This window comes from Ixodes scapularis, unplaced genomic scaffold (assembly GCF_016920785.2).
Source record: "Ixodes scapularis isolate PalLabHiFi unplaced genomic scaffold, ASM1692078v2 PGA_scaffold9__187_contigs__length_104089568, whole genome shotgun sequence".
Taxonomy (NCBI): domain Eukaryota; kingdom Metazoa; phylum Arthropoda; class Arachnida; order Ixodida; family Ixodidae; genus Ixodes; species Ixodes scapularis.
Genome location: NW_024609884.1, coordinates 60,209,762 through 60,236,644, shown reverse-complemented (window position 1 = coordinate 60,236,644; position 26,883 = coordinate 60,209,762). Strand labels below are relative to the sequence as shown.

At 45.0% G+C, this 26,883-nt stretch overlaps 1 protein-coding gene across 1 annotated transcript in view; it reads left to right on the top strand.

Annotated features, from left to right (window-relative positions):
* Positions 1-23,721, top strand: part of LOC8024077 (uncharacterized protein ZK1073.1) — a 77,411-nt gene extending 53,690 nt beyond the window's left edge. The window contains exons 9-11 of the mRNA XM_029990238.4: positions 1,084-1,219; positions 11,770-11,821; positions 14,670-23,721. Coding sequence (XP_029846098.2) covers positions 1,084-1,219; positions 11,770-11,821; positions 14,670-14,827 — 346 coding nt within the window. The 3' untranslated portion in view covers positions 14,828-23,721. The remainder of the gene's footprint in view (positions 1-1,083; positions 1,220-11,769; positions 11,822-14,669) is intronic.
* The last annotated feature ends 3,162 nt before the right edge of the window (positions 23,722-26,883 follow it).

The window sequence follows — 26,883 nt, the reverse complement described above, 5'->3', positions numbered from 1 at the left end:
TCGTTTTTAGAAGAAAAAAAAAGTTTGGGGCAAGAAGGAAAGGAAAAAAAAAATAAGAGAACGGAAATAGTGTTGCTCCTACCAAGGGTAGCAAATCTATCGGAACTGAAAAAAAAAAAAAAAACTTTTTTTTAATTACTAAAAAGGTAACTTTTGATTCATAAAAGTTAATAGATAGTACGCCCACAAGAATATTTTGGTTTATCCCCATGGACTGCAACAGTGCAGCCCACGGTGGTAAATAATAAACTAAATTCATTTGCAATCCCATATCTTGCGGTTCATTTCAGTAACTTCTTTGGTGTGCGGCAGAAACTTGACAGAAAAGCAGGCGTACTGGAATACGACCAAATACGCGAGGGCTGTCAAAGTCTCTTTTCGGGGAATATTTCGGAGGTGTCCAAGGTGTCGAGGGATGTCTCGGTAATCTGGTGATTAACATGTAAAAGTGTTATTACCTTAACGCGCCATACTTTCCAACTTCAAAATACCTTCATTCCTCCTCGCTAGAATGGTACACCCTTTCATCAGAACTATTTCTAGAGCGATGTGCGGGTTCCCGCAGATCCGTAGGGGCAAAGAGGATGTGTTTAAGGTTAACTGCAAAAAAAAAAAAAAGTTTTTTTTTAAACAGCCTAATTGGGACAAGCATATCACAAAACAAATATTCCCCGAAAAAACAAACTTTTTCTAGCAATATTTACGCCACAGGACGTAATTTAGTCGGGGTCACAACTTCTCCACATTTGAAACTCCCGCTCTTTCGACGCGCGCGGAGTGGCTGGTATACGTCACTCCGTGACGTATAGCAGCCGCTCCGTGACGTATAATACCAACTTTGTGGCGCGCGATTTAAAACGGACGAAATAGCTGCAGACTAAAATCAGTCTCGCGCAATAAATATTGCTGTAAAAAATTTTGTTCTTGGCAGAAAAATTGTTTTGTGACATGCTTGTTCCCATTAGGCTGTTTAAAAATATACTTTTTTTTTCTTTGCAGTTACCCTTTAAGGTTGGTCAAACGCAGTTGGGCGTTTGCCGAGTCTTCGTATAAGGAATCCAAATGTCTTTTTTTTTTTTGCAGGAGCATGGACGTACTGCTGGTGACTGGCAGCAAGGCGGCCCATGCGCAGGCGGTGCAGAATATGTATGCTCGCATGGACAAACAGAAGACCTCTATTCTCAAAGTGGATGCTGTAGGTGATGTCCTTCAGGAAGCGGTAGGTTAAATTCGTTCACTGCGACTCGCACGATTTCTTACTTTCAACATTTTAGAGATCTTCAGGCACGTCTTCCTTGTCGAAGCATTCAAAATGCATGTCGAGCAGTAGACACGCAGTTGAGTTTGCTACGAGCACGGGGTACGCCGGATGCGGGCAAAGGCGAACGTTGCCTCGACCCAAACCGCTTGGCCCACAAATCAGCGACGGAGACGCGAAGACCACGTCTCTATATCGCCGATTTGCAAGCCAACATTCTTTCTCTCCATTCGCACATGTAGCCGTACCACTCACCATCTTCCTTGCAGCATCGTGCACCCCTGGATTCGTAACACTTTACTCCCTACGCTGATCGCACGGCCTCATTCCGTTCAATCAACCTGGATTCCACTTTTCGCAGGTGAATTTCAAAGGTGAACGGGAAGTCAAGGCGATGTATACACACACACAGGACGCAGAGTGTGTAACAATAGGAACGGGATCTTAAATGGAGCGTGGAGGTTTTTCTTATTCATTGAGAGTTACTCGTCGAAAAGCTCGCTGTCATAGAGCACTGCGCGGGTCGGAATTTTTAGGCCCGACCCGGCCCGGTAGAGGCACGGCCCGGGCCCGGCCCGAGCCCGATAGAATATTTAATTTCTAGGCCCGGCCCGGTAGAGGCCCGGCCCGGGCCCGGCCCGAGCCCGATAGAATATTTAATTTCTAGGCTGGGCCCGACCCGGCCCGGAAGAGACGCTGCCCGAACCCGGCTTGGGCCTGGCAGAATTTTTAGGCAGAAGCTTGAGTCCGGCCCGAGCCCGACAAAATGTTTTTTTTATATATAAGACTGAGCTCGGGGAGGGGGGGGGGGGGGGGGGGGGGGGCCGAGCCCGACAGTTTATATACATGATCCCGAAAACGTTTGCAGGCTTTAACCTAAAAACTGTCTAAGCATAAAGCGAGCATATTTGATTTAAATTTCTTTTAAACTTGGACCGAGTCTTTTTGACGCGATAAATATTCCCACTTGGACGAAGTATTTTCGAAAATATGGGCGAAATATGCACTTCATAAGTGATTTTGAAGGAAAAAAAAGAGTGGGCAATATTTTATTTATGCATTTCTTGAAGAGATATTGGACTTTTCGTTGTTTAATTCATTTCACATAGAACTTTCCTCTCTATACGTTTTTGTGAAGAAACAATCAGAATCACGCTAGTGCATCTTCAAAAGGCTGTATAAGCATAAAATTATCTAGGGTAGTTAGCTTATCTTTGGTGGCATAGTAAGGCCCCCCGCATAAATTACAAAGTCAAGCTCACGTGTTTTCCTCTTTTTAGTTCGCAAGGCAGAGGAAAAAGACACTCATGTTGTACCCTGCGACTGGAGTGCCCTCGTTTTCTTCACCGCGGCGCCAGCAGAGTGAGAGCACAAGGTTATACCGTGTCTCGCTGTAACTTGGCAAAGGGTGAACGATAAGCCCCACATTGCGTGCCGAAGGCTTCGAAATGCGCGACGTATACGAGCGCAACGCACACATATTGGAGCATGACGCAGCGAAAAGCCTGATACTTCTTCGCAGCAAAAGCGCACTCCGGTGATACATAGTCACGTTCCAATTGACCCGTCAGGGCGCGTAGCTTCCGCCGTACTGGCATGTTACACGATCATGGCTTCCTGGGATACCCAGTATTTCTTGCTTCAGACACTAGGCTAAGCGGCGCCACCATAGTAAAAGCTCACGTTAGAAGAATGCGGCTGCCACTCCCAGGCATACCCAATATTTCTTACTTCAGTCGCAAGATAGCGCCAAACCAAACCGCATTGCAGGTTGCATGTGCTGGTACAATCCACACGTTTCTCTTTATCGACGTAAACGCATTCCAAATGTAAAACTTTTTTTTAACGGCGCTGTAGTGTTTTCATTGAACCTAAAAGATCAATGAGCACGCTTTTTGTTATCAAGAATTTATAATTTGCGGCACACGACTGCCCAGCCACGCCCCGAAAAATGTTTTGTTCAAGCCCGAGCCCGGCCCGGGCCCGAGAAAAAAATGCGTGCTGCCCGGCCCGAGTCCGGCTCGCGGGCCGAGCCGGGCTCGGGCCTTGGGGCTGGCCCGGGCCCGTGCAGTGCTCTACGCTGTCACCCGCTGTCGCATGGCCCCGGCGCCGTTGCGCTGTTTTTCATCCGTCGTTAGATAATTTCTATTGCCGCTCTCATAAGCAGCGCATGTTTGCACAAACCTATATACAATTACTAGTAAAAGAATTGTGTATTTTACGATCACAATGTGCGACCAAACAACACGCATGACAAAAGTGAAGCGCTGCTAGTGCATGCGTCGTATGCCGTGCCAACTTCGTGATATTAAAGCAACGTCAAACACTACTAAAAGATCCACTGACTTCGGGACAGTGCGAAGATAGGAAGGTGTGGACGGCCAGCCCACTGCAGCCTCCGAGTGACGGGCTCATTGGAGCGTTGTTCACAGTGAGAAAACAGTTTGAAAGGAATACTTTCAAATGCGTGCAGTTTAGATTTTGACATTAAAGTTTCCATTCATGTGAGAGAAGATATTCTGCTTGTGCCAGTCCTAGCCGCAAAGAATAAAAGGTAAGGGGAGCTTTGAGCCGCGATCATTATTCAGTTTTCCTGCCTTTTCTTAACAAATTAACCGAGTACTGTCAAGTCTGATTTTATTCGTAACGTTTCAAAGCGAAGGGACGAAAACACAGAAGGGGCAGTTTTTTTAAATTATTCTCCCCCTTTGAACTTCACTTCTAAAGGGGTATTCACACAAGGGAGAAATCCCAGGGATTTCTCCACGGCACGCGCATACCGCGACGAAAACGTCAGGCTTTGCGATGTGCAAAAGCCTCGCGTTTTCGTCTCGTGATACGCGCGTGCCGGGGAGAAATCCTCGGGATTTGTCCCTCGTGTGAATACCCCTTTAAACACGCTCTTATTCCCTTCCGTACGCCACAATACTCTGACAACGATAAATTGGACTTCAACCGTTGTGTTTTTGGTAACAACCGAAGTATCCTCTAAAACAAAAACTTGAGCTTCACTACTCACCAAGCACAATCAATATGTGCACGTATTCGTACCATCGGAGGACGAGCGTACATCTCCGAGACAAACTAGCGATTTGAGTTTGATCCCCCGGCCGATCGGTTGATCTGCCCCACTTGGCAGATCAACGGGTCGGCCATTCTGCCGTCACTTGTGGGTAGCTCCCCTGGCGTCAGAGAACTGCAATTGTTTGTAAGCAAAGCGTGCAATGCTATAACCAGTTGAACGTGGTAGTATAGCAAAAACTTTTTAAGTTGGAGAATTGATGTTCTGCTTTTTTCGTTTGATATTAAAGCGGAGCAGATCGAAATGCATGCTATTTCAATTCTATGCTTACAGGAGTCATTTCTAACATTGCCACTACAGCACCAGTTACAATGCTCTCGTATCAGATAGGCGAAAGGCGGTTTCCGCCGACTTAATCAGGTTGATAACGGAAGCTGCTAAAAATGTCCCATAACAGCATAAAATCACAATTTTATATTGACTTGAAGTTGATCATATATTATTTTTAAGATCCGCAGCTTATCGTGTTTGCCGTCATGCCCCGCGGTGTTTCAGGACGGGGTATGAAAAGAGAGAAGGAAAGCAGGGAATCACAAAAACGGGCTGTTCAGGTGCAGTGCAATGAGTGTACCACGCAAATTAGACCTCGTTTTTTTCTCACGGATAGATCTGCAGAGACTGGGCATTAAAGATACCAAAGGGAAGGCGACGCCGAATCAGACACACATGTTCAAAAATGCACGCACATTAATTAAAAAATAAAACGCAAACCGCAGTTGTTTTTCGTTTTTCTTTTTTTTTTCAGGAGGACCTTGTTTTTTAAGGTACTCTAGTCGAAAAACAGTTGGAATTTTCTCATTAGCAAGCCTTTATCGTGCTCTGTATAAACATAAGACTCTTTGGTTATTTGCTGTTACAAGCAACTCACTTAACTCCGACCTGATGAATAGACCATTTGCAGTATTCCCAAGCGCCCCGGTCCGCACTCAAGGAATCATGGGAACGGTGTTCCTTCAGCTGCCGATTGATCGCTAATTTTCGACCAACTCCATGGTTACACAGTTTTTGAGCGTAATTCGGAGTCGCCCTGAACAAGCGCCTGATATACCCCAAGGACCTGTCATATCAAGTTTAAAATTGCTCGTCAATGGCAGCAATTTTGACACTGCGCATGCGATCCACCTTTCACCCATACAAAAATGGTCTATGGTCGGCTATAGAAAATCCTTTGTATGGCCGGCTATAGAAAATTGGCCCAATTAGCTATAGCCGCTTCTATGGCTGTCTATAGCTTTTCCTATGGTCTACCCTATGGTTGTCTATAGCTTTTTCAATAGAAATTTGGCTATCGAATTTTGTATAATTTACTCTATGGGTCTCTTTAGAAAAGATGCTATAGCCGCCTATGGCTTTTCTTTTGGTTCCTTTGGCCGTCTATAGCTTCTTGTAAGGTCTTCTATAGAAATCTCTATGGCTTACTTTATGGTTTGCTTTAGACACCGTGCTATAGCTGCCTATGGATTTTCTTTTGGTTCCTTTGGCCGTCTATAGCTTCTTGTAAGGTCTTCTATAGAGATCTCTATGGCTTACTTTATGGTTCGCTTTAGACACCGTGCTATAGCTGCCTATGGCTTTTCTTTTGGTTCCTTTGGCCGTCTATAGCTTCTTGTAAGGTCTTCTATAGAGATCTCTATAGCTTACTTTATGGTTCGCTTTAGACACCGTGCTATAGCTGCCTATGGCTTTTCCTGTGGTTTCTTTAGCCGCCTATTGCTCTTTGTATGGTTCGCTATAGCTCATTCTATAGTTCCTCCTATGATTCTTTCTACCCATCGTGCTACGGCCGCCTATAGCTTCTTGTATGGTCTGCTATAGAGATCTCTATGGCTTACTTTATGGATCTTTTTAGACACCGTGCTGTAGCTGCTTATGGCTTTTCCTATAGTTTCTTTAGCCGCCTATGGCTCTTTGCATGGTCCGCTATAGCTCATTCTATAGCTCGTCTTATGAGTCTCTTTACCATCGTGCCATAGCTGCCTGTAGTTTTTCTTTTTACCGCAATCGTATGAAATGTGAAACAAATTATTTGTTGTCCCTGGACATCTTTAAAAAAAAAACCTTATGAGACGTGCCGAACTTCATAGCCCCATTTAAAACAAAGAGCTAACATTTCAACAAAACAACAACAAAAAACAAATGCACTCACTCAGGTGTTTGCAAAAGCACAGGTAAACAGACACAATGTATTGTTTTCAAATCTCCGAGAAGTTTATTACACACAGCCCATTCTGTAGACAAGCACAAACTAAGCAATCTCTACTATGTGAAGAGGTTCTACTGAGCTGTTATACAACTGAGAATATTGCAAAGCAAACAAGAACCAAAGGCAATTCCTGGGTAGTGTCTAGTCCCCCGGCAGCCGGCCGAATTCTCCCCCCCCCCTTCCCCCCGAAATTTTAATGCCAGTCGCCACTCATTGGCGCTGCAATCAGTTTATCAAAAGACGTTTCATCGAGATCGTTTCATCAACACGTGACGTTTATTAACAACTCAAAATATATATATTTTTTTTGTAATAATTTGCCAAGAAGTGGCGTGAACGGGTGGGCTGAGTCGGTGAGCACGCGCTTCAGGAATACAGGCGCGACGAAATGTCCCTGCAGCGTGCAATTCGCGTAACGAGTGCCGACTAAACGTGTGTCCATGAAACGTCTTTCCACGTAAAGGTGTCCATGAAACGTCTTTTCACAAAACGCTGGGAGAATAAGAATGTCAGTATTCTAACTACAACTTTCACATGATTTCAGATCGCTAATGGCAGGCGACTGCGTTAGAATTACGGGGAAATTATTCTCCCAGCTGTCAGAAGATAGGCACTGCCAGGAGATAGACACTACAGAACGGTCAATTGTCGCCGAGTAGGTTGCAGCGCACTTACGTTCAAAATACCGGACTTGAAAGATGTAATCCGAAATATACGTCGACACGGGCACTGCAGACCAACCACTCAAACACAAAACCGAAAAGGAAGGGATCCGTGAAGATTCACCACGATGTAGCACAAGCTGTCATTTGCCGAACCGAACACTGAACGCATCACAAGAATGTCTTGGGCTTCTTTGAAGAAATCGCTTGTTGCCGACATACGGGTAGGACTTTTCGATCGGGATACCTTTTACCATAGAAGCGAAATCCACAGCAGCCCCGCGGGCCGCACGACACGCGAAACTAGGTCCGCAAGCAGCCTCATTCCGGGATTGGCAGTGGCTAATGCGTCATCCCTCAAACCACGTGATCACGCTCCTTCCGTTACATGCGCACAGAGAGCGGAGTGAAGCGATAAAAAGTCTACGGTTGATTGGTCCGCCGAGTCTGCACCTTCTACAATGCTTTTAGCTTAGGGAAAGAGAGAAAACAGAAAAATTGAAAAGCAGAGCTCCTTCAAGGCCAGAACGGGGGTGCGATCACAAAGACTAATCTTCAGGGGCATACCAACAATGAACACAGCGAGAGAATGTGTCACTTATATCCTGTTGACAGTTCGAGCCAAGGTTGATAGTGCAGTGGATGCTATGTGTGGCCTTGGGCTTAAGGCAGGTGCCGTGTTTAGCGTTATCACCAGCTTCGAGACAGTTGTCACGGGACCCTAACCGGAGACATGATTGGCCTCAAACACGCATAGCGTCTACTCTGCTGTCACTACCGAGTGAGCAGGACAGCTCCATGAAGGCCCCCCAGCTTTTGGACTTTTTTCTAAAGCTGCACTTCCCAGAAGTGACCCAAAACGAGGCAGTTTGAAGATATCATATTTTACGCCTTGTAGCCCACATTATAATTTAAAGTGAATAATTAATGGCGAATACTTTTTCTTTGCGCAGGATGTCCACAAACAAATAAATAAATAAATAAATATATATATATATATTTATATATATATATATAATTTTTTTTTTTACCAAGCACTTTTGTGTTATGTGTACACTGTTAGGTTTGCATTTTTACACTTAAATTTTGGGAATCTTTGCATCGTTGTGGCATCTATGATTGCGTGGTTGAAGAAATTTGTGCCGTAATACGTTTTTCATCCGTGAGTTCAGTCTATATCACTGCCATCAATTACAATCTCTGAGCACCATGATGACACATGGTGGGGATGTGTGCTCCAAGAAGCTCTAATGACTTTAATGTCTCATAATTTAAAGAAAAAGAAGAGAAATTAGCCACAGCGCTTGCTGATTTGTTGAATTCGCAGAACAGAGAGATAATAGGACGCACCTAGGGTAGGGCGTGCCTAATGATATTAATTTTTGTTTCGGCTGTTATATGTGTATATTTCGCCGTTCTCGACATGGGCGTTGACGGACATTGCACCGCTGCTCACGCCCCTGCCGGGGTAAGCTTTTTTTGTTGTCACGACACTCTATCGCGCTATAGACGCGTCGATTTAACGCTCATGAAGTCTCGAGAGAACTGTCAATTGTTTAGTCAGAGCAACGACGCAGCAATCGCGAAGTGAGAGACGACTGCGCCTCACTCTGATAAAATGTGAGCGTGGGATTCTCGAGCAGCATTAACTTGCTGATGATGCAGGGCGCTGCTTTGTCGTTGAGAATCTTTGTCCTGCGAACGCCGGCGAAAACGTTCCAGTGCTCGGCGTACCCTAGGCAGCAGCGCCTGTCAGCGACCGCCCGGAGCCTACTGGCAGTCTGCGAGCGCCGACGATTTATCGTCGCGACTTCAATGGGAGCATTTTATGAACTCCTGCGGCGAACATGAAACACCGCGAACACGAACTTCCTCGAACATAATCCCCGCGACGGCGAACCGCCGGGGCTCGCAGACGGAGGGTTCCGATGCTGTGCGAACGGTTGTTGGAGGAGACTGCGTAGGGTATACGCCGGGCGCTGGAACGGCTTCGAAGCCATTCGATGGGCAAAGGATTCGCGACGACCAAGTAGTGTCTTGCATCTTCAGTAAGCTAACAGGGCTCGAGAGTCCCAAGCTTACATTTCCACAAAGCGAGCGCGGCCGGCCAGATCGAGGCGCAGTCAGCACTCGCGTCGCGATTGCTACGTCGTTGCTCTACCTACACCGATGACATGTGCACCGGCATTCGAAACCGCCCTCTCGAGACTTTGTACGTGTCCAATAGACGACTTTATAGCGCGATAAACCGTCGTGACAAGAGTAAAGCTCACCTCTGTAGTGGCGTAAGCAGCGTTCTTGACGCCGCATCAAGAACGACGAAATATACACAAAAAACATTAAATATATTTAACACAGCAGGCAGAAAGAAATAAAAACATGGCAGGGACACGGACAAAGTAGAAGGCGCGCTACGAAATACATATACTTACAAAATACACTGGAAACGACGGATAATTAGAGCTAAAAACGGAAGATTGAGATGACGTCAACGCCGAAATAAGGCAATGCGCAGGGAAAGCAGACGGCAAAACTGCAATAGTCCTATAGGCAGCTAAGGACGCTTTTGTGATCGCGGGCGTATAGCCGCGGCGACGTACGCCCCGTTAACCTGGCTGAAGAAAATTCTCGCCCCGATCGAGCACATGAATGATTCTCTTCCACTTTCGTACATCTGCAGTAAAAAAAAAAAAAAAAAAAAAAAAAAAAAAAGGGTCGCGGGCCTATAGCCTAAGCAAACCATTGAGCCGACTAAAAAAATTGGATGGTCGCGAGTCTATAGCTCGGGAGACATACACCCCTCTATAGCAGGCTAAAGCACATTGTAAGGTCGGAGGCTATAGCTTTGGTGACATAGAACACTATTGAGTCGGCTAAAGAAAATTCAATGGTCGCGATTCTATAGATTTAGGGACATACACCACTCTATAGCCGGCTAAAGAGCATTGAAAGGTCAGAGGCCTATAGCTTCGGTGACATAAAATGCTATAGAGTCGGCTAAAGAAAATTCAATGGTCGCGATTCTATAGATTTAGGGACATACACCACTCTATAGCCGGCTAAAGCACATTCAATAGTCGCGAATCTATAGCATCAAGGACATACATATGTCTATAGCTTGCTAAAGAATATTCAATAGCTGCGAGTCTATAGCTGCGTAGTCATAAATTATTCTATAGCCAGGTATAGAAATCGGAATGGTCGAGATTCTAAAGCTTTGAAGACATACATTTTTTTATAGGTGGCTATAGCGTGTTTTATGGTTTCTTATGGCTGACCATAGAGGGCCATAGAAGGTGATAGCTCACCATAGGATTTTCCATAGACGTCCATAGACCATTTTTGTATGGGCAAACTGGCCCCCTGAGCTGCAGAAATCTCTTACAATATTATCATTCTCGTGATTGTTGTTTGAGCAGGAATTGCTTAAAAAGCCGATAATTCACAACAACAAAAACCAGTCCGCGGGGCTGTTTATAACCTTTTTAGCGTTTCTAACTTAATATCAGCATGGTAATAATGTAGGAGATTTCTGCAGCCCATCCATGGATGAAGGGTGGACAGCATGCACAGTATCAAAAACGCTGACATTGAGGAGAAATTTGAAAAGCGATATGACAGGTCATTGGGCTATATCAGGCGCTCGTTCAAGGTGACTCCAAATTACGCTCAAAAGCTGTGTAACCAGGAATAGGGTCAAAATTATCGATCACTAAGGGGCTGAAGGAACAGCGTTCCCATGATTCTTTTAGCGCGGGCCGGGCACTTGGGGGATATAGCAAATGGTCTATATGTACTTATATATCACTCCAAAAAAGCCCGTGCGTCTACTTTCCCACACAACACTCGGAGAGCCAATCACCGCAACTTTACGGAGGCAGCTCAGCGATAGACGATGCCGAAACCTATTTTTAGACAAAAAAAACACAGTCTGAGTTGTGACATTAAACAGTGGAAAACGTCACGCTTGCATTGCCTAATGTCTCAACTCAGACTGCGTTTTTTGGTCTAAAAATAGGTTTCGGCATCGTCTATCGCTGAGCTGCCTCCGTAAAGTTGCGGTGACTGGCTCTCCGAGTGTTGTGCGGGAAAACAGAAGCACGGGCTTTTTTTAGAGTCTACATGCTGTGCTTGAATGGTATTCCGTAAAGTGGGGAGTATCATGTTACACAGTATTGTTCTTAAGCATTGTATCGCCGTGCAGGTCATCTGTGGTTAGTTCATTTTAATGTCCATTGTTAGCTGTATTGAATGTTGACACGTTTCGGTTTTTTTTTTTTGGAATTTCTTAATGATCTACAGCATTAATTTGCGCGTTTCTTAAGTCTTTTTTTTTTCTTGCATCATCGGCGAAATAGTTTTTTCTACTTTTTGTTGGCTCCGTCAACTGGATGTTTGTGTCCTAAGCAATAACATATTTTTCACAGAAGTACGCTGTGCGTCTCGTGAGAAAAAAAAAATATACCCGTGAAAAAAGCCTGGTGTAGAGGTACCGCTACTTGCTTTCTCGTAGTTATTTCACCTATGTTACGCTTATTTCGCTCTCGTTTGTCTTTACTTACAGCCTGAAAAGCTCGCCCAAAGCTTGTTGTTGTGTGTCAAAGGATTGGGATTCCGTAAGTGGGCCCTTTTGTTGGTGTTGTTGTTTGTTTTTTGTTTTGTTTTTTGGCCTCGTGCCAATTAACGTTTGTATACATATTGTAAGGCACCCGTGTCTAGAGTTATTTAGGATTCAGGGGACCACGCAAAGGCAAACACTTGCCTTTGCGTGGTCCCCTGAGCATTTCCAGTCTCGGGTACTGTCACACGCTCCGTTGCATCCTTATGATTTGTTGGTATCTTCGTAGTTTGCGCTATTCGCAAAACTTTCCTGCCTTGGAAGCCAACAGGCATACTCCTAGAGTAGCTCCGGTGAACAAGATCATATCTGGTATTATTATTATTATTATTATTATTATTATTATTATTATTATTATTATTAGACATTATGTCACATGTGAGCTCATAATATGAGACCGTATCATATAGCGTGTTTCACGAGACCCATGCTAAAAGATTCGTGTAAAAACTGCAAATGTGAAAAAAAAAAAAAAAATAACCCGTTATTATTGTTTTTCGCCGAAAGATCTATTTAGAGAGGTACATATTACTTGAAATTATTGAGCGATTACTTCATTTCTAAATAGTGAAGTGGCTCTATGAGTATTGTATAATGATCTGTTATGCGGACCCCTGCGGGTTGAATGTTACATCATACAAGGTACCCTTCGGAGTGTTTTAAAAAGAGGGCCAACGTGGCTGCAAGCCTTCGTATACACACTGTAATCTGAGCGTGCGCGACGACGCAAAAGCAGTGACACTGTACTTTGTACGACGCCAGAACGTCGAACGGGATTCTGGTATATATTCTCGTGTGATTTGCCAAACCTTTGGGACTAGCTGAAGCTTTCACGCCAGCTCTTTATTCCGTGTTTTGAATGTTCTCGCTTTAAGTCTCAACATTATTTCATATCACCTCTGATGTCTTGTAGGAGTTTACTAAACTTTATCATCTTGTGCCTTCACGTCACTTTTCTTAGACTTAAAGGAATACTCAAGTAAAAAGAACACATTTCTTAAGTGCTTAAATAAGACACTCTGTCCCAAAACTAAACTTTCCCCGAAAAAAAGAAAAAAAAAATATATTACATTTTTTTCCCCGACACTCATTTGAAAGATGCTTCTATTTTGGGGTCGACGTCTCAAAAAAGAAACATGTTTTGAAATCGCTCCTAAATCAAACTGTCTCTCGCGTCGTAGATATTGCGCTAAAATACTATTAACAGAATGAAGAATTGAGCGAGATGGGCGCGTATTCATCTTGAAACAGAGCGATTATTCACACGGACGAAGAAAGTCTGGACGACACGAACGCTGCGCATATTTTGACAACGGGCAACAAATTTCTAATTGGAATATGCCAGCTGGAACAAATTTTTGAAAGTTAGCTCATTTTAAGTAATTAATTTGTTAATTATCACTTTCCTTTCTCTACCTGACATTCGCCGCGGTGGTTAACGTTGTCCCGAAGGAATCAGTTATCTATTTCCGGTGCCTTTTTTTTTTTTTTATTTGCCGTTTTAGAGATATTCAATTTCCAGGAATCTATATCTCCTTGCGGTGTGTACGATGAAGTCTGCTGGCAACTGTTAACATCCGTTTGCTCGGGTCCCACTCCGCGACGTGACGTTCCTACCCCGGACAGAGCCGCTTCTACTGAGAGAGCTTGGCGAATGGGAGGAGCTTGTGACCCGCTAAATCTAGCTAGATATAACAAGCCGAATTCGCGATGACATAAAATTTATTCTCGTTTGGCCCCTCCACTCTGAGCGAGATAACTTAAATTCGCGGTTACAAGTAGCGTTGTAAAACAATTTCTCGTACTTCGGCGCTTTGTTACACCTCTAATTGATTATTATATTCAACCACCGCTCATTCTTTATTCATCTCCAATAACAAAACTTTCAAAGGAAAAGTTTTTTTTTCTTTTTTTTGTTTGCTTGCAAACGAAAATGTGCTTTCTCAAGCGATAAAGAGTGACTTGCAGTCTTGTGGCATGGCTCATTTGGAGTTTGTCATGCGTCAGTAGCACAAGATGGCGGATTTAATTTCCGGTTGCTAGACGTTCGGCATGTTCAAAAGAATGTCAAAAGCTCCTAGTATAACGGCTCTGACCGCGGAAGCGGGTTTGTCATGGCGCAGCGTGCTATTCTCTGAGAGCGCAATTCAGATGCCGCAGCCATATGTTAGTAACAGAAAGAGCATTTATTAGCTAATAACAGCTCTATAAGCTGACGACTGCCGTCAGGCGTTAGCACGGTCGGCCATAATGGCATAAAGCGACTGTGTGACACTCGCCGCAAAACCGACCGAGTCGCAGGGTCGCGCGCTCGTCGTGCACCAGTGGCAGAGCCAAAGGCGAAAGGCTGGTTCACACACTTGCGTTTGACTACGATCGACTACGCTACAACCGGTTTTTAAGCCCCGGTCGTAACCAGTCCCCAATGTGTGAACCAGCCTGCAACCCTCCGCCTGCCCGGCTCCCTTTGGTTTTATTTGGAAACCAAGACCAAGTGGCCAATCAGGAGTGAAGTTTTGTCTTATCGATCCGAAGATGTCCACCCGCAGGGAGAGATGCAGGGCCTTCCCATATGTCCCCTCACTGGTGCACCGCGTGGTCGCAATGGCGAACCGACGATAATGCGATGGCGAGTGTTCGGAACCCCGGTCCCCGGACTCTCTACCACAGAAACCCGAATGAACGCCCACCCACGGGGGAGGAGAGGTAGAAACGGAAAATAGGACGTGGGCAATCTTTACGGGGAAGGCCTCCGATTTTGCGGTAGCGTTATTTGAACGGCGCTCGCATTGCATCGTAGATATTTAGCGAGGAAAGAAGGCTAATGCACTGTTTTATTTTTACAGTGACCTCTATCACCTTGCCTGGTGTGGAAAGACAGAGAACCTTCTCCGGAGGCGACCACAAAATGCTGGGCGCCGTGGGTCGCCGTCACACCCTGTCGATGGAAGAGTACGACCTCCCTCGGACGAGAAGGACATCCCTTACTGCTGTGCAGAAATAGGCTTTGCCTGCTCTTTCCTTGCGATCGGGGCGCACATAGCTCGACCGGTAGCTCACACCACAAGTAGACGTCGATCTAGTAGCCTTATTTCTTTCGTCAGCCCTCGTTTTGTGCTTAATACCTCTGTTATCGAGCCTTCAGACTATATTCGCAGTGCGTAGAAAAGACGCATATTACCTCGCTTTATTATATAAACACATATATTCAGAAAGCGCAGTCCAAATTCAACTCCCACCAGATAACGCTCCCTGGTTAAGCAGTTTGTGCGCTGGTATAGCGTCTCCCACAATAAAATTAGTGCCGCGGATTCATAGTTTTAGATATTTGCCTGCAGGAGTGTATGATGAACCCAGCTTATTACTTGCCGAGCGCTCTTAGGTGTACTTTATTCATTGATATTCAAAGAGCCACGGGCTACTTTGAGAAAAAAAAGTTTCAATTGAGGCGTTCTTCACTGGCCCTCCAAATCACTCATCACCAACCGGGCACGTTGGAAGCGCGACACAGATGTGCCAATTTACATAATTTTAAGAGAGTCTGTTAGCTTGGTCTCCAATTTTGGTTGAAACGTGAAACACCATAATGATACACAACAGCCTACAGGCAGGTTTTCTCATTTTCATTCGTCATCAATCCGATACGTTCGCGGTCTAAGGGGCGCTCATCGTCAAAGCAAAGCAGATGGGACAAATTGCCTCCTTTACGAACTCACGGCTTCTCGCCTTTGAGTAACCGTGTCCATCTAATTTTACTCATAACTATTTTCTACCCTCATTGATGAGACTAAATGATTTGTGTGGTGTAATTTTTTTTTTTTTTTTCAACTGTAAAATTTAAGTTATTCAACTGATCAGGATTCGCGGTACACTCTTCATAAGATCTGTTTGTTTAAGCGTCAGTCTTAATAGTGAATTTTGCGGACGATTAAGACGACCAGTGGCAGAGGATTCGCGCCCTTACTTCAGGAGTAACCAGCAAATTGTTCCCTGTCCTCGTTACTTGGCTCTAGCGCCACCTCCCTGGTAACCCTCACCTTATAGCCTTTGATGTGTTCTGTGTTCGCTATCGATATCAGGCTTCAGTTCCACCTTGTAGGTGAGGGCAGCCGTGCCTGTTCATGATAACACGCGCTTATATCTAGCCCTCTAAGCTTTACAGCCCCCTGGAAACAGTCAATTCTGTTTGTTTTTAGCTTTGAAGATTTGCCTTACTTTCATAGTAAGCTAATAGGAGCTCTGTCTTTTGGACATCTGTCTTTTATGAAGGGCTACATACAAACCAAATCGTTCTAGAATAAAACAACTTAATTGACTAAATTGAGACCGATAATCGTTTAGGGGCGAAAAGAAGTCTACCGAAGAAATGGGGACAAATAACAAGAACAGTTCTTGATCACCTTTTTTTCTTTTCTTTCCGCAGCCTTCAGAGCTCGTATGTTTGGCTGCAGTTTTACGAGACAGATAGTCATATTTTTTACCTCAGTAATGTTTTCGTCGTCCCTTAGAATACATAAGTATATCATCCAAATCAGTAATATCTCCCAGTATCGGACCCCAAGAAGTCGAAAATGTGCTCCATGCCTGGTGTATTTGAGTGCTTGCTGCAGCAGAAAGTAAAGCACTTGGTACACAAATGTCTATTAAAAATCTGCATAAAAAAAGTTAAAAAAAAAATCTTTTAGTGTTTTGAGATTTCTCATCAAGTTTTCTTCAATCCTAGATGTGTTCAGAAATTAGCATACACCTACGCCGGATGTTGAGTTAGCTCCGGTTGTTTTCGGCATCGTTGTGTTTATTGCCTCTATGATTGACTCGGCTGAACTTACTGGTTTATCCGTAGAGCTGATGTGCATAGACAATGCTCAGTGGCATGTTGTTAGACATCTCTGCTGACACGGATCGCACCAAGCTTGATACGCTAGCCAAAGGGCTAGCGTCTCAAGCTTGTTTCAATCTGGTGACATGCACAAATGAACTCTAATTTCTTGCGTGCTTGTAGAGAGGAGAGGGAGGGTGACCCTTATGTTGGAATGACAGGCCGTAGCTTATTAATAGCATCATGGTACCGCTTTGAACGCCGCCTCTTTTATCCCATCAACGCGGTCCTTGTCGCATTACCCTTTTTTTTGCTTTTTTTTTTGTCGGGACAGTACACCTGCGTTTCCGGCACATATTCAATCATTCCATTGAGTCTGTCTGCATTCGTGCTTGTTGCCCCCATCCTATGCCGGCATTCTGAGAAACGGTTGAATGAGCCACTCAAACAGACCGAGCAGCGAATCAACTCGTTCTTCTTGCCGTTGCTCGCCAAACTCCACAGTTCACAGCGCCCGCCTGATGTCGGGGTTCAAGCGATTTTTATGCTCCGACAACTAGCCTGGGGGTCTTGGGCAGATGGAGCCTTGTTTTCTTAAATTGACACTTCATGGAGGATATTGAAACCTTCGTCTTAAGCTCAGGGACAATTAACTTGTTTTCACAGCATCGTTACTTGTTTCCTCTGCTTCCAGGAAAATAACATGCAAGAGATATTTTCGAATCGGTATTTCGGCATTTTTACTTGGATACTTCATCCCGGACGCTCGTTTTCCAAATACCATCCACCGTGAATTATTTTGGCAGAGCACATGTTGTCTTGCTGATCGGCATAAAAATGTGTCCCTTATTTGCTCGAAGAAGTAGGTTCCATATCATGAGGCAAACTGCCCTGCCAATGTATAAAGGTCTCACTATACAATGTGGGAGGGGGGGGGGGGGGGTTGTACATACAAACACCGCGAGCCATACGGCAATTTTATTCGTGCGCCTGTTCATGTATGCCATCTCAGTTGGATTTTCGACGGGAACCTGGGGCAAAAAGAATTCATCACTGCGCTGCGCTTGGCCCATTTATCTCATCCCAGAGCGCTCCATCCTAGAGATTAGTGGGTTCGGCAGTATCGCGCGCAATCCATGCCACGTTCATGGCAAGCTTGCGTCTAGTCAGTGCCAACACTGCCGGCTTTTTTTCTCGAGTTTGCGATGCTTTCAGGAGCCTTCTGGAACGGTGCTTGGTTGAATGTTCCCAAGGCGTGTCTCCAGCATGAGGTCGAAATTCACTCCTGTGCCCCCCAAGAAACTTGAGGGTGGCGCAGAAGTAAGGGTTCTGCTATCGATACTTTTTGTCAAACCGGTGAACAGCCCACACTCGCCAGATTCCCTATAGAGATATTTAAGGCTGCGTAGTCGAAAAATTCTCATTTGAACACAGACAATCAGACGACTTGCCCAAAAGTTAGATTAAAACAATAGTAAAACTACTCACGCAACAAAGAAATCTCACATATGGAAACAAGGTGTTCGGGACATGTTTATTTTACTAATTAATTTGCTTTAAAAGACGTGACTCTTAAATTACAAGCTTGAATACCGACATTCAGTGGAATTCAAATAAGATGTCTGTCTTTGATTCAATATAATTTTATACAAAGCGACAGAAGCCATAGGATACGACAGTTGTTACAGACATTTCATGAAGAAGCTTTGCCAAGCACAGGGACTCTCCAATTAATTCAACGGATAAGGGTACTAGTTAAGCTCATGGGGAGTGTGAAGCGGTTCCTACAAAACATCACATGAGTTCACATGGGCTCACATGTGCTCAGCATGCATATGAAAACTCTTCATATGCATGGTAAGTGCATGAACATGTTCTTCTCTTGTCGTTGTAGAAGTTTGGCAAAACTATGCATTGTCGAGCTCAGAGAATTGTCAAGAATGTTTCCCATAGTTTGCAATAGTTTCCTTTGGTTTTGCTATCTTTTATTTTCTATGTAATACGCTTCTTTTTATTGATAGGTTTTAGACAGTTTCAGGTAGTTTTTAACTAATAGTTTGGTCTTGCTGTTGGTGGAACGTTTTTGGAAACATTTTCGCTAGTTTGATTATCGTTTCCCTGGTTTCTGGTAATCTTGAATTTTCAGTCAAGTTGGTTTTACTACTTTTGGAGGAAGGGAGATTTGTACAAGTTTCGTTCAACCTTTCACGTAATTTTGTACTATTGCATGATGTGTTTAAAATTATTAATGATAGTAATGTATAATATTTCCCGTGACTGGAGTTTCGAATGTTTTAGAATAGCCCACTTATTTTCGTATGCAGCTTTAAGTTTCCTGAATTTTTCGCTCTTTTTATTAGATATTTTACAGCTGTAATCTGCACAATGCATTGTAGTGCCATTTTCGTAGTTAGCAGTGAATTATTTATTCAAAAGCTTTGCTATTCTGAAATTTTCAAACTTTTTATAAATTCTAGTTTCAGCCTATGCTATGTTAGGGTAACAACCCTGAGCTCACACTAGTACAAAAAGTCAGTGTTCGATGGGGTCTCTCCCCGAGTCAAAATCATGTTCAATTTATACCTGAAAAACGTATCAGTACCTCCCTGTACGAAGGCATTTGGAGCGGTTTTGACTTCAATTGAGTTATGCAGGATGCAAAATGTCGAATATGTCTACAGTGTGAGCAGTGACTTATCTCCAAGTTTGCCAGCAGTTAAATATTTCTGCACCAACTTGGCACGGACGATTTTAATGATTTCTAGCTCGTTTTGTCCATGTGTAGTCGTCCTTTCCATGCCATAGAAATAGGGTGTGACGCCTCGGAAGAGTTCGTCGACCACGCAGAATGCAACTGCGCACGAAACTTGGCTTTCTTTTTCGCGTCCAGCTAGAAACTGGGCGGTTTTAAACGAAGCTGGCGGAACCCGTGGGCCCGGAATCCTCGGCACAAAATTTCGTCCAGCGTGCTCCCAGCTACGGTGTTCCACAGCACTGGGTCCCCAAACTCTCCAGATGCTTTCTCTTAACCATCTCACTGGTGGAATAGAGCACTATGAAACATACATGCGCCAGAGCCCAGCTCTCAGAAATGTTTTGCTAACACAGATACCCCCGCAAATAAAGATCATTTTAAAAATTACGCGCTTGAATTGGTGTCTCCCAGAACGTTGTGAGGAAGTCTTAAAAGGGTGCCGTCATGAACTGTTTGAATATATAAATGGTAAAACTACAGCTAGGAAAACATTCGTTCGAGTACCTCAAAACGGGCTTCTTTTCATGCGGTGTCGTAGAATGATAGGGATACTGTTTTTCATTGTTATGGAGCGTCCAGAGCATTGAATGTATACACTTTTTTACATGACTTTCAGAGCTGAAGAGTAAGACTCACGAGAGCGCGACATACTCATTATTCCACCGACTCGTTTTCAAGTTGGCTGTATAACTGCAATTATAGATTACCAAACCAATTCAATATGTCGCAGTTCTGACAAGAAACGTTACAACGTAAAACCACGCTCGTTTTATTTTTTCTGGCCTCCAAGTGCCATCCTTGTCTCCCAGTATTGTTTTCTCGATAAATGTCACCGCTGTTACAGAGGGGTGCTGAGACATAATAAATGTATTAAAAACGAAATGGTATCGAAAGCAGAACCCGTCTATCATCTTTTAAGATTTACTGGCCTACTATTTGCTACTCCCGCGCTTGGGCAGACAATTTTCTACATTAGTTGTCGATATAAGATAGTGTCGTTCATATGAACTTTGTGGATATGAATGACGTGTCGTTCTTATTCTCGGAGTTGGAATCTTCAACTGCCAGGAAATTAGAAATGAGACGAGACACGTATTCGGGGGGGAGGTGTCTCCACAATGTACCATCTGACAGTTAACCAAGCCACATACAACATCTCCACAAACCTCAATATGTTCAGTCAGTGCCACGCCACAGTTGTGAATTCTGTGTGCGCATTATTATCTCGCTCGCAAGTGTCCCCAGCTTGCGCTCCTTGAACTGTAACGTTGTGCGGCCAGTGGTATACTCAAAGGCTTTATGTGACACTAGTCAGTCCTCGCTGTCTTCACTTTCAGTGTAGATGCAGATATCACTGGACATCTTGGCGTGTCTCTGACCCCTGTGTGTTGTCCGGAGGCGCTTGCAACCGCTGCCGCCTTCATGTTTCGTCCTTTGCGAGGCGCTGTCGAATTCCGAGTTGTGGTCTGGTTTCCCTCGCAACCCTTGCGCTGCAGTGGGGGCATAGCGAACGCCCGATATCGACGCCGACTCTGGGCGTGTACCGGTCAATTTTTGCCCGAGCGAAGGCTTATTCTCTGTACTGCATGTGGCCAGTGCGGATAGTGTGTCGTCAAAATGGCAGTTGCTGACGATGTAGAACATGAGGACCTTCACCTGGAAGAGATCGAGAGGGCGCTGCGTGGTTTCGCTATCGTGACAACGTTTGGGTACGAGAGGCCTTGTGTTCTAGGTCATACGTCAGGGTGTCAGAGACTCCGGACAGCGCTGTCCATACTTCTGACACCGAAAGTTGGGAGCTTGTTCGGGCGCCGCAGATCGTACTATTAAAATCACTTACAGCACATCGCGACAAGTGAACACCGCGGCGAGAGGAAAGTTGTGCAGGAAGGCGAGCGGAAAGCCGAGCTTTTCTGCTTTCAGAGTCACGTGGCTCTTCAGCTTTGTGCCGATCAGAGTGGTATAGTGACAAGACCAGGAGGGACCTTCATTGGCCAAACGGGACCGGGGGAAGAAAAAAAGCGTTTTAAGGACCATGTGGTAAATTTTCTCGCAGCTTTTTTTCTTAACTAATCAACCTTCCAATGCGTTTTTTTTTTTTTTTTTTGCATTTGGGATGTTTTTTTTTTTTTTTTTTTTTTTTTTAGCCGTTTCTGAAACTCCTATGACATTGTTATGTGCAGTTGCAAATAATCGTGTTGAATGTCTTATTCCATTCCACTTGCACGTAAAAAAGCGACGCAGCAGTTGTCTGTTATAAATAAAAGAATGTTAAAAACTACTGGCCGTAAACACGACCTATCTCGAGGTCGGTATACGTCAGCCCACAGTCCCGATAAATGAACCCAAGTTCACTCAAGTAGAAGAACAATGTTCTTGCACCCCGGAATTCGCAGGGCCGATCGAGTAGACCGTTCTCGCCACAATTAATGTCACGAATCTGCAGAACGCTGTGCTGAGCAATTGGATTTCTTCCAAGCCAATGGGAACCACAAAGACGCATTAGGATAAAGGCACATGACTAACGCATGTGCTGTTTCTAGTTTAACGCTGCTTTTGTTTGCAAGTGGTATGCGTAGCTTGGACACAAAACATATCATCTACACTCTAGAAAAAGCCCGTGCATCGACTTTCCCGCTCAACACTTGGAGAGCCAATCGCCACAACTTACGGAGCACTCTAAAAAAAAAGCCCGTGCATCGACTTTATCGCACAACACTCGGAGAGCCAGTCACCGCAACTTACGGAGGCAGCTCAGCGAATGGCGATGCCAAAACATGTTTAGACCAAAAAACGCAGTCTGAGTTGTGACATTGAGCAATGGAAAACGTCACGCTTGCATTGCCTAATGTCACAACTTAGACCGCGTTTTTTTTTTTTTTTTTTTTTTTTTTGTCTAAACATAGGTTTCGGCATCGTCATTCGCTGAGCTGCCTCCGTAAGTTGCGGTGACTGGCTCTCCGAGTGTTGTGCGGGAAAGTAGCCGCACGGGATTTTTAGAGTGAGGCAGCTCAGCGAATGGCGACGCCGAAACATATGTTTTGACCAAAAAACGCAGTCTGAGTTGTGACATTAAGCAATGTAATTGTGACATTTTGCATTGCTTAATGTCACAACTCAGGCTGCGTTTTTTGGTCTAAACATAGGTTTCGACATCGTTATTCGCTGAGCTGCCTCCGTAAGCTGCGGTGATTGGCTCTCCGAGGTCTTGTGCGGGAAAGTAGACGCATGGGCTTCTTTTAGAGTGCAGGCAAAATGAGCGCGTTAACGCGTCACATTTCACACGATTGCCCCTGCGTCGTGAACTTTTTATGTTAAACATTTAGGAGCTGCCAAGTGTTGAAGCGAAATAAATCGGGCACTTTCTGCGCCGCCAAATAAACTAGCAGTTTGGAGTATTGTCGCAACCGTTCAGGGGGTATTAGGAATACATCGAACACATCGGGGGGCGAGAAACTGGGGCCAGTAAGTAAAATGAGCAAGTTGATGTATTGAAACTTATCTATACAGAGCCCCGGATGCATTCAGTTGTTTCTACTGTACTATATCAAATTCGCCTATTTCGGATTGAGCCGTTTGAAAGCACAGAAGAGCGTTGTGGATAAGATAATCTGCGATATCATGACCTTAATTTCTTCGCAATCACTCTTCGTGATACGCGGCCCCAGGTTTTGCTGGATAAGCGAATTATGTGCGGCAAGAGTCGATAATGCAGAGATTCAGCGCCCAGGCGAAAGGACAGAGCCTCCGAGGAGCAAGGATCCTATTTCCTGGTCCTCTAAACACAGACAGCGTTCCAGGGTTCAAAGCTTACGAAGTCTGTGACACAGGAGGCGGCAAGTAGGTAGGCATGTATCCCGTGACCTCTTCATGTCACCCATGTGGAGAGATGCGGGCCTTGTAAGCAACCTCCGTAGTTGTTGTTGTTTTTTTGTTTTTTTTTTGTTTTTTCGGGGCAATATTCGCTTTGCTGTTTGCTACTCTAGTTGTGGGTGTTTATGTATTCTCGTACCTGTGTATGTATTTATGTCAACATAATCTATCCGTCTGATATTTGTGATAGAGCCCATTTTGTCTTCAACAGTACTGAAGTCAAACAGTTGCTTCGTGTTCTTGGCGTATCCTAACTTTGTAGTATTCATGTGTACCTTTGATTGAGGTGCCCTGATTTTATATATTCTACTCACATCACTCGTAGAAAGAGTACTCTTAAACACTTGCCTCCTTGATTTTTTCTAGTTCGTTTTCGATTACAACTGTATTTCCTGGCTTTTGCTGAATAGACGGGCGCTTTGAACGAAAATAAAAGAATATTAGAAGCCTTTTTGTGGTGACTCATTTTAAGTTCCCTGTTCTTACTGTAGTATTCCCCTTGTATGGGTGAGTATATACTGCAGATACTACCGCTGTTATATTGTGACGTTATAACAAGAGTTATAAAGTCACGAAAATTTAACTTGTCTTGATTGTTCTGGTAAAGCCAGGGAGCACAAAATCCGTCGTGTGTGCATTATGCGTGCGTTGTGGACAGTTATGCTTGACAAGGCCGGCCCCAAGGGTGGGTGACCTGGGCAGTCGCCCAAGGCATCATCAACAGGGGGCGCCACCGCGCCCCCCATTAAACATGTGTTTACTTTTTTTTTTTTTTTTGTACACGGCGCTTAACACGACGCTATATGTTCGATCGCCGTTCGTTTTTGGAATGCGGTTCTCGTCTGACAAAATACCGGTGTTGGGCCATTACGCACATGTTTACTAACAACGTGAATTTGTACCTAGTAAATAGCGTATAAAAAAAAAAGGGGGGGGGGGGGGGGCACGGCCGGAGTTCGCCCAGGGCGCTTGATGCTGTAGGGCCGGCCCTGATGCTTGGTTACGTGGAGCTTTGGATGGTTTGGATGCCTTGCACACAAAACACACTCTTGTGCTCACCGGGTTGATCAGGATGAATCAGAAAACTTTAAATTTATTCTGGCCTGGAGTATGTGAGGAGTACGCTTTAATTAGGAGTTTCTACAGGTCCTGCAAATACTTTACGAAGGAGTCGTGAAAAGTCAATGGCCTTGGCGTTGACAGCTTATGTGTAATTGGAACAGCTGGACGCGCGCGGCCTCACGGTTGTCCTCCTTGAATTGGGAGGGGCGGCTGCCGGCCACCATCGTCGCTTAAACCCGTCGAGACAACGAAGACAGCCATCTGCTCTCTTGGAGAATCCGCGGAATCTCGGACCGTCGGCGGCAGCTCCCTCCCTCGGCGCAGCGCGACAGTGTCGACATCAGGATGCGCATGCGTTATCGCAAACGGGAGTCTCCAAATCGCTACGGGAGAATTTGGCGCTGAAGGCGCGCTGTCTAATGCCAATGAGCGAAACAGAATGCATTCTCCTAGCAGTAGTTGGGTTCTGCTTTTCCCGAGGGTGCGTGTAGCGCCTTGGGCTGTAGTGTTCTTGGATTGCGAAGAGCCCCTTGTGGTAACTGAAGTAGTCGCGAAGGGTGGGGGTTTATTGCACCAGTTTATCTATTGGCTGCTGTGCTAAGTCATGACATCATACGCCCGCTGCACTATATTTTTGAGCGTTATGATCAACGTTACTAGATTAGGTCAGTTGTGGAACTCCTGCAGCAGGTGGTACCCCCCCCCCCCCCTCTTTTACTCACTTCAGTCCACCTCCCGTCGTTTGAAGCGCCATCTAGATTGCCGTTGCCGAACTCTGCACGTAGAGTCTTCGCGCGCGCACTTCGGGATCTCGGAGGCCATGGTAGACTAGGTGAAACGCCATATATGGGGCTGCGCGGCTGAAGTTTCGCCGCGCATACGCAGCGTCACTCTTCCCACTGGCGAGGCACGCCCATACACTCTTAGAAAAAAGGGTCTATATAGTGCTCTTTGAAGGGAGCGCTCTTGTAACCTACGTTCCTTCAGAATGAGAGAAACTTTCGTCCCTGAAAGCAGGGGAGCAAAGTTCCTCCGTCGCCGGCATCGCATCATGCCGGCCCCGAATCGAGTAAATCGAGCTCAATAAGGCTTAACGAGGACGCTACGTCTCTTGTACGGGACGAGAGGAGCAGCAAATGAAAGTGTAGTAACACGAGCTTTCCACCAACTCTATTTATTTCCGAAGCCAGCTTCCCCCGGCCAGTAAACTTGCGTTTCGAAAGCAGTCACCCAGTCTTCACGTCGTCACCACTGCGACGTTAAACGGAGACAACCGATACCCAGTTACTTCACACAATTTACGTGTTACCTTTATTATTCCTCCCGCCAGAATTCCTTCGTCTGCACAGCACATCACGGAGGAGTAGTACACCATTCGCGAAAACGAAAGCCGCTCTCAGAACAGCAAATTCGAAGCAGCCTACTTGGCTCATTGCTACACGGTAACCAGAAATTTTCGCGAAGCGTGAAAGAAGGCTAAATCGGTTGCCACCAGATGGCAGGGTCAAGCAGAGTAATTGCAAGTACACTCTAAAAAATATTTGTGCGTCTACTTTCACGCACAACACTCGGAGAACCAATCACCGCAACTTACGGAGGCTGCTCAGCGAATGACAATGTCGAAACATATGTTTAGACCGAAAAACGCAGTCTCAGTTGTGACATTAATTAAGCAATGCAAAACGTCACGCTTGCATTGCTTAATGTCACAACTCAGACTGCGTTCTTTGGTCTAAACATATGTTTCGGCATTGTCATTCGCTGAGCCACCTCCGTAAGTTGCGGTGATTGGCTCTCCGGGTGTTGTGCGGGAAAGCAGACTCACGGACTTTTTTTTTAGAGTGTAGCTAGGTTAGATGGCGCTAGGTACCGCCCAATTCATGTGCACATATTCTAGGCATTCTCCGGCAAGAGAGGCACACATAAGCGCGCAAACTTGAGAGCAGTTTCAGAGAGGAACTCACGACATTAACCAGTACCTTCCATGGACATCTAGAAGCACTAATGACAGAACTCCGTCGTATTACGCAGAGGGACGACATGAATTGACGCAAGCCAGCTACTGAGGGGAAATGAGCAAGACGCTTACCTGCCTTCAGTGTAAATGCAGAAGTTACATCCAGACCGGAACAATACTCGGGGAACGTGTAGCCCACCTACAACTGATTGTGATTTTATACAAGAAACGCGAGGCCCATGCCCTATTCAAGGATCCAACACACTCTTAGAAATAGGGGGTGTATAGGGGTACGCCAGTTGTCCCATATGTAACCAAAACTACATTTGAACGTTCAGTCCACTGACGTCGAGCTGGCGATGCCAACTTCTACGAGCGGTTGAGGGCTGTTGGATATGACGTACTAAATAGCCAATGTGCGTATCAACGACTAGAATATAAAAAAAGACACTGAGGTTTCGCAGCAGGGCCAAAAAAACCTTGATTGTCTTAAGCCGGGAACACATTTGCGAAAAAACGAACTGAAAATCGGAGAGAAATCGGAGGCTGCGAGAATCGTAGCTTGCGAATTTCGGAAAACGAGCCACATGAGGT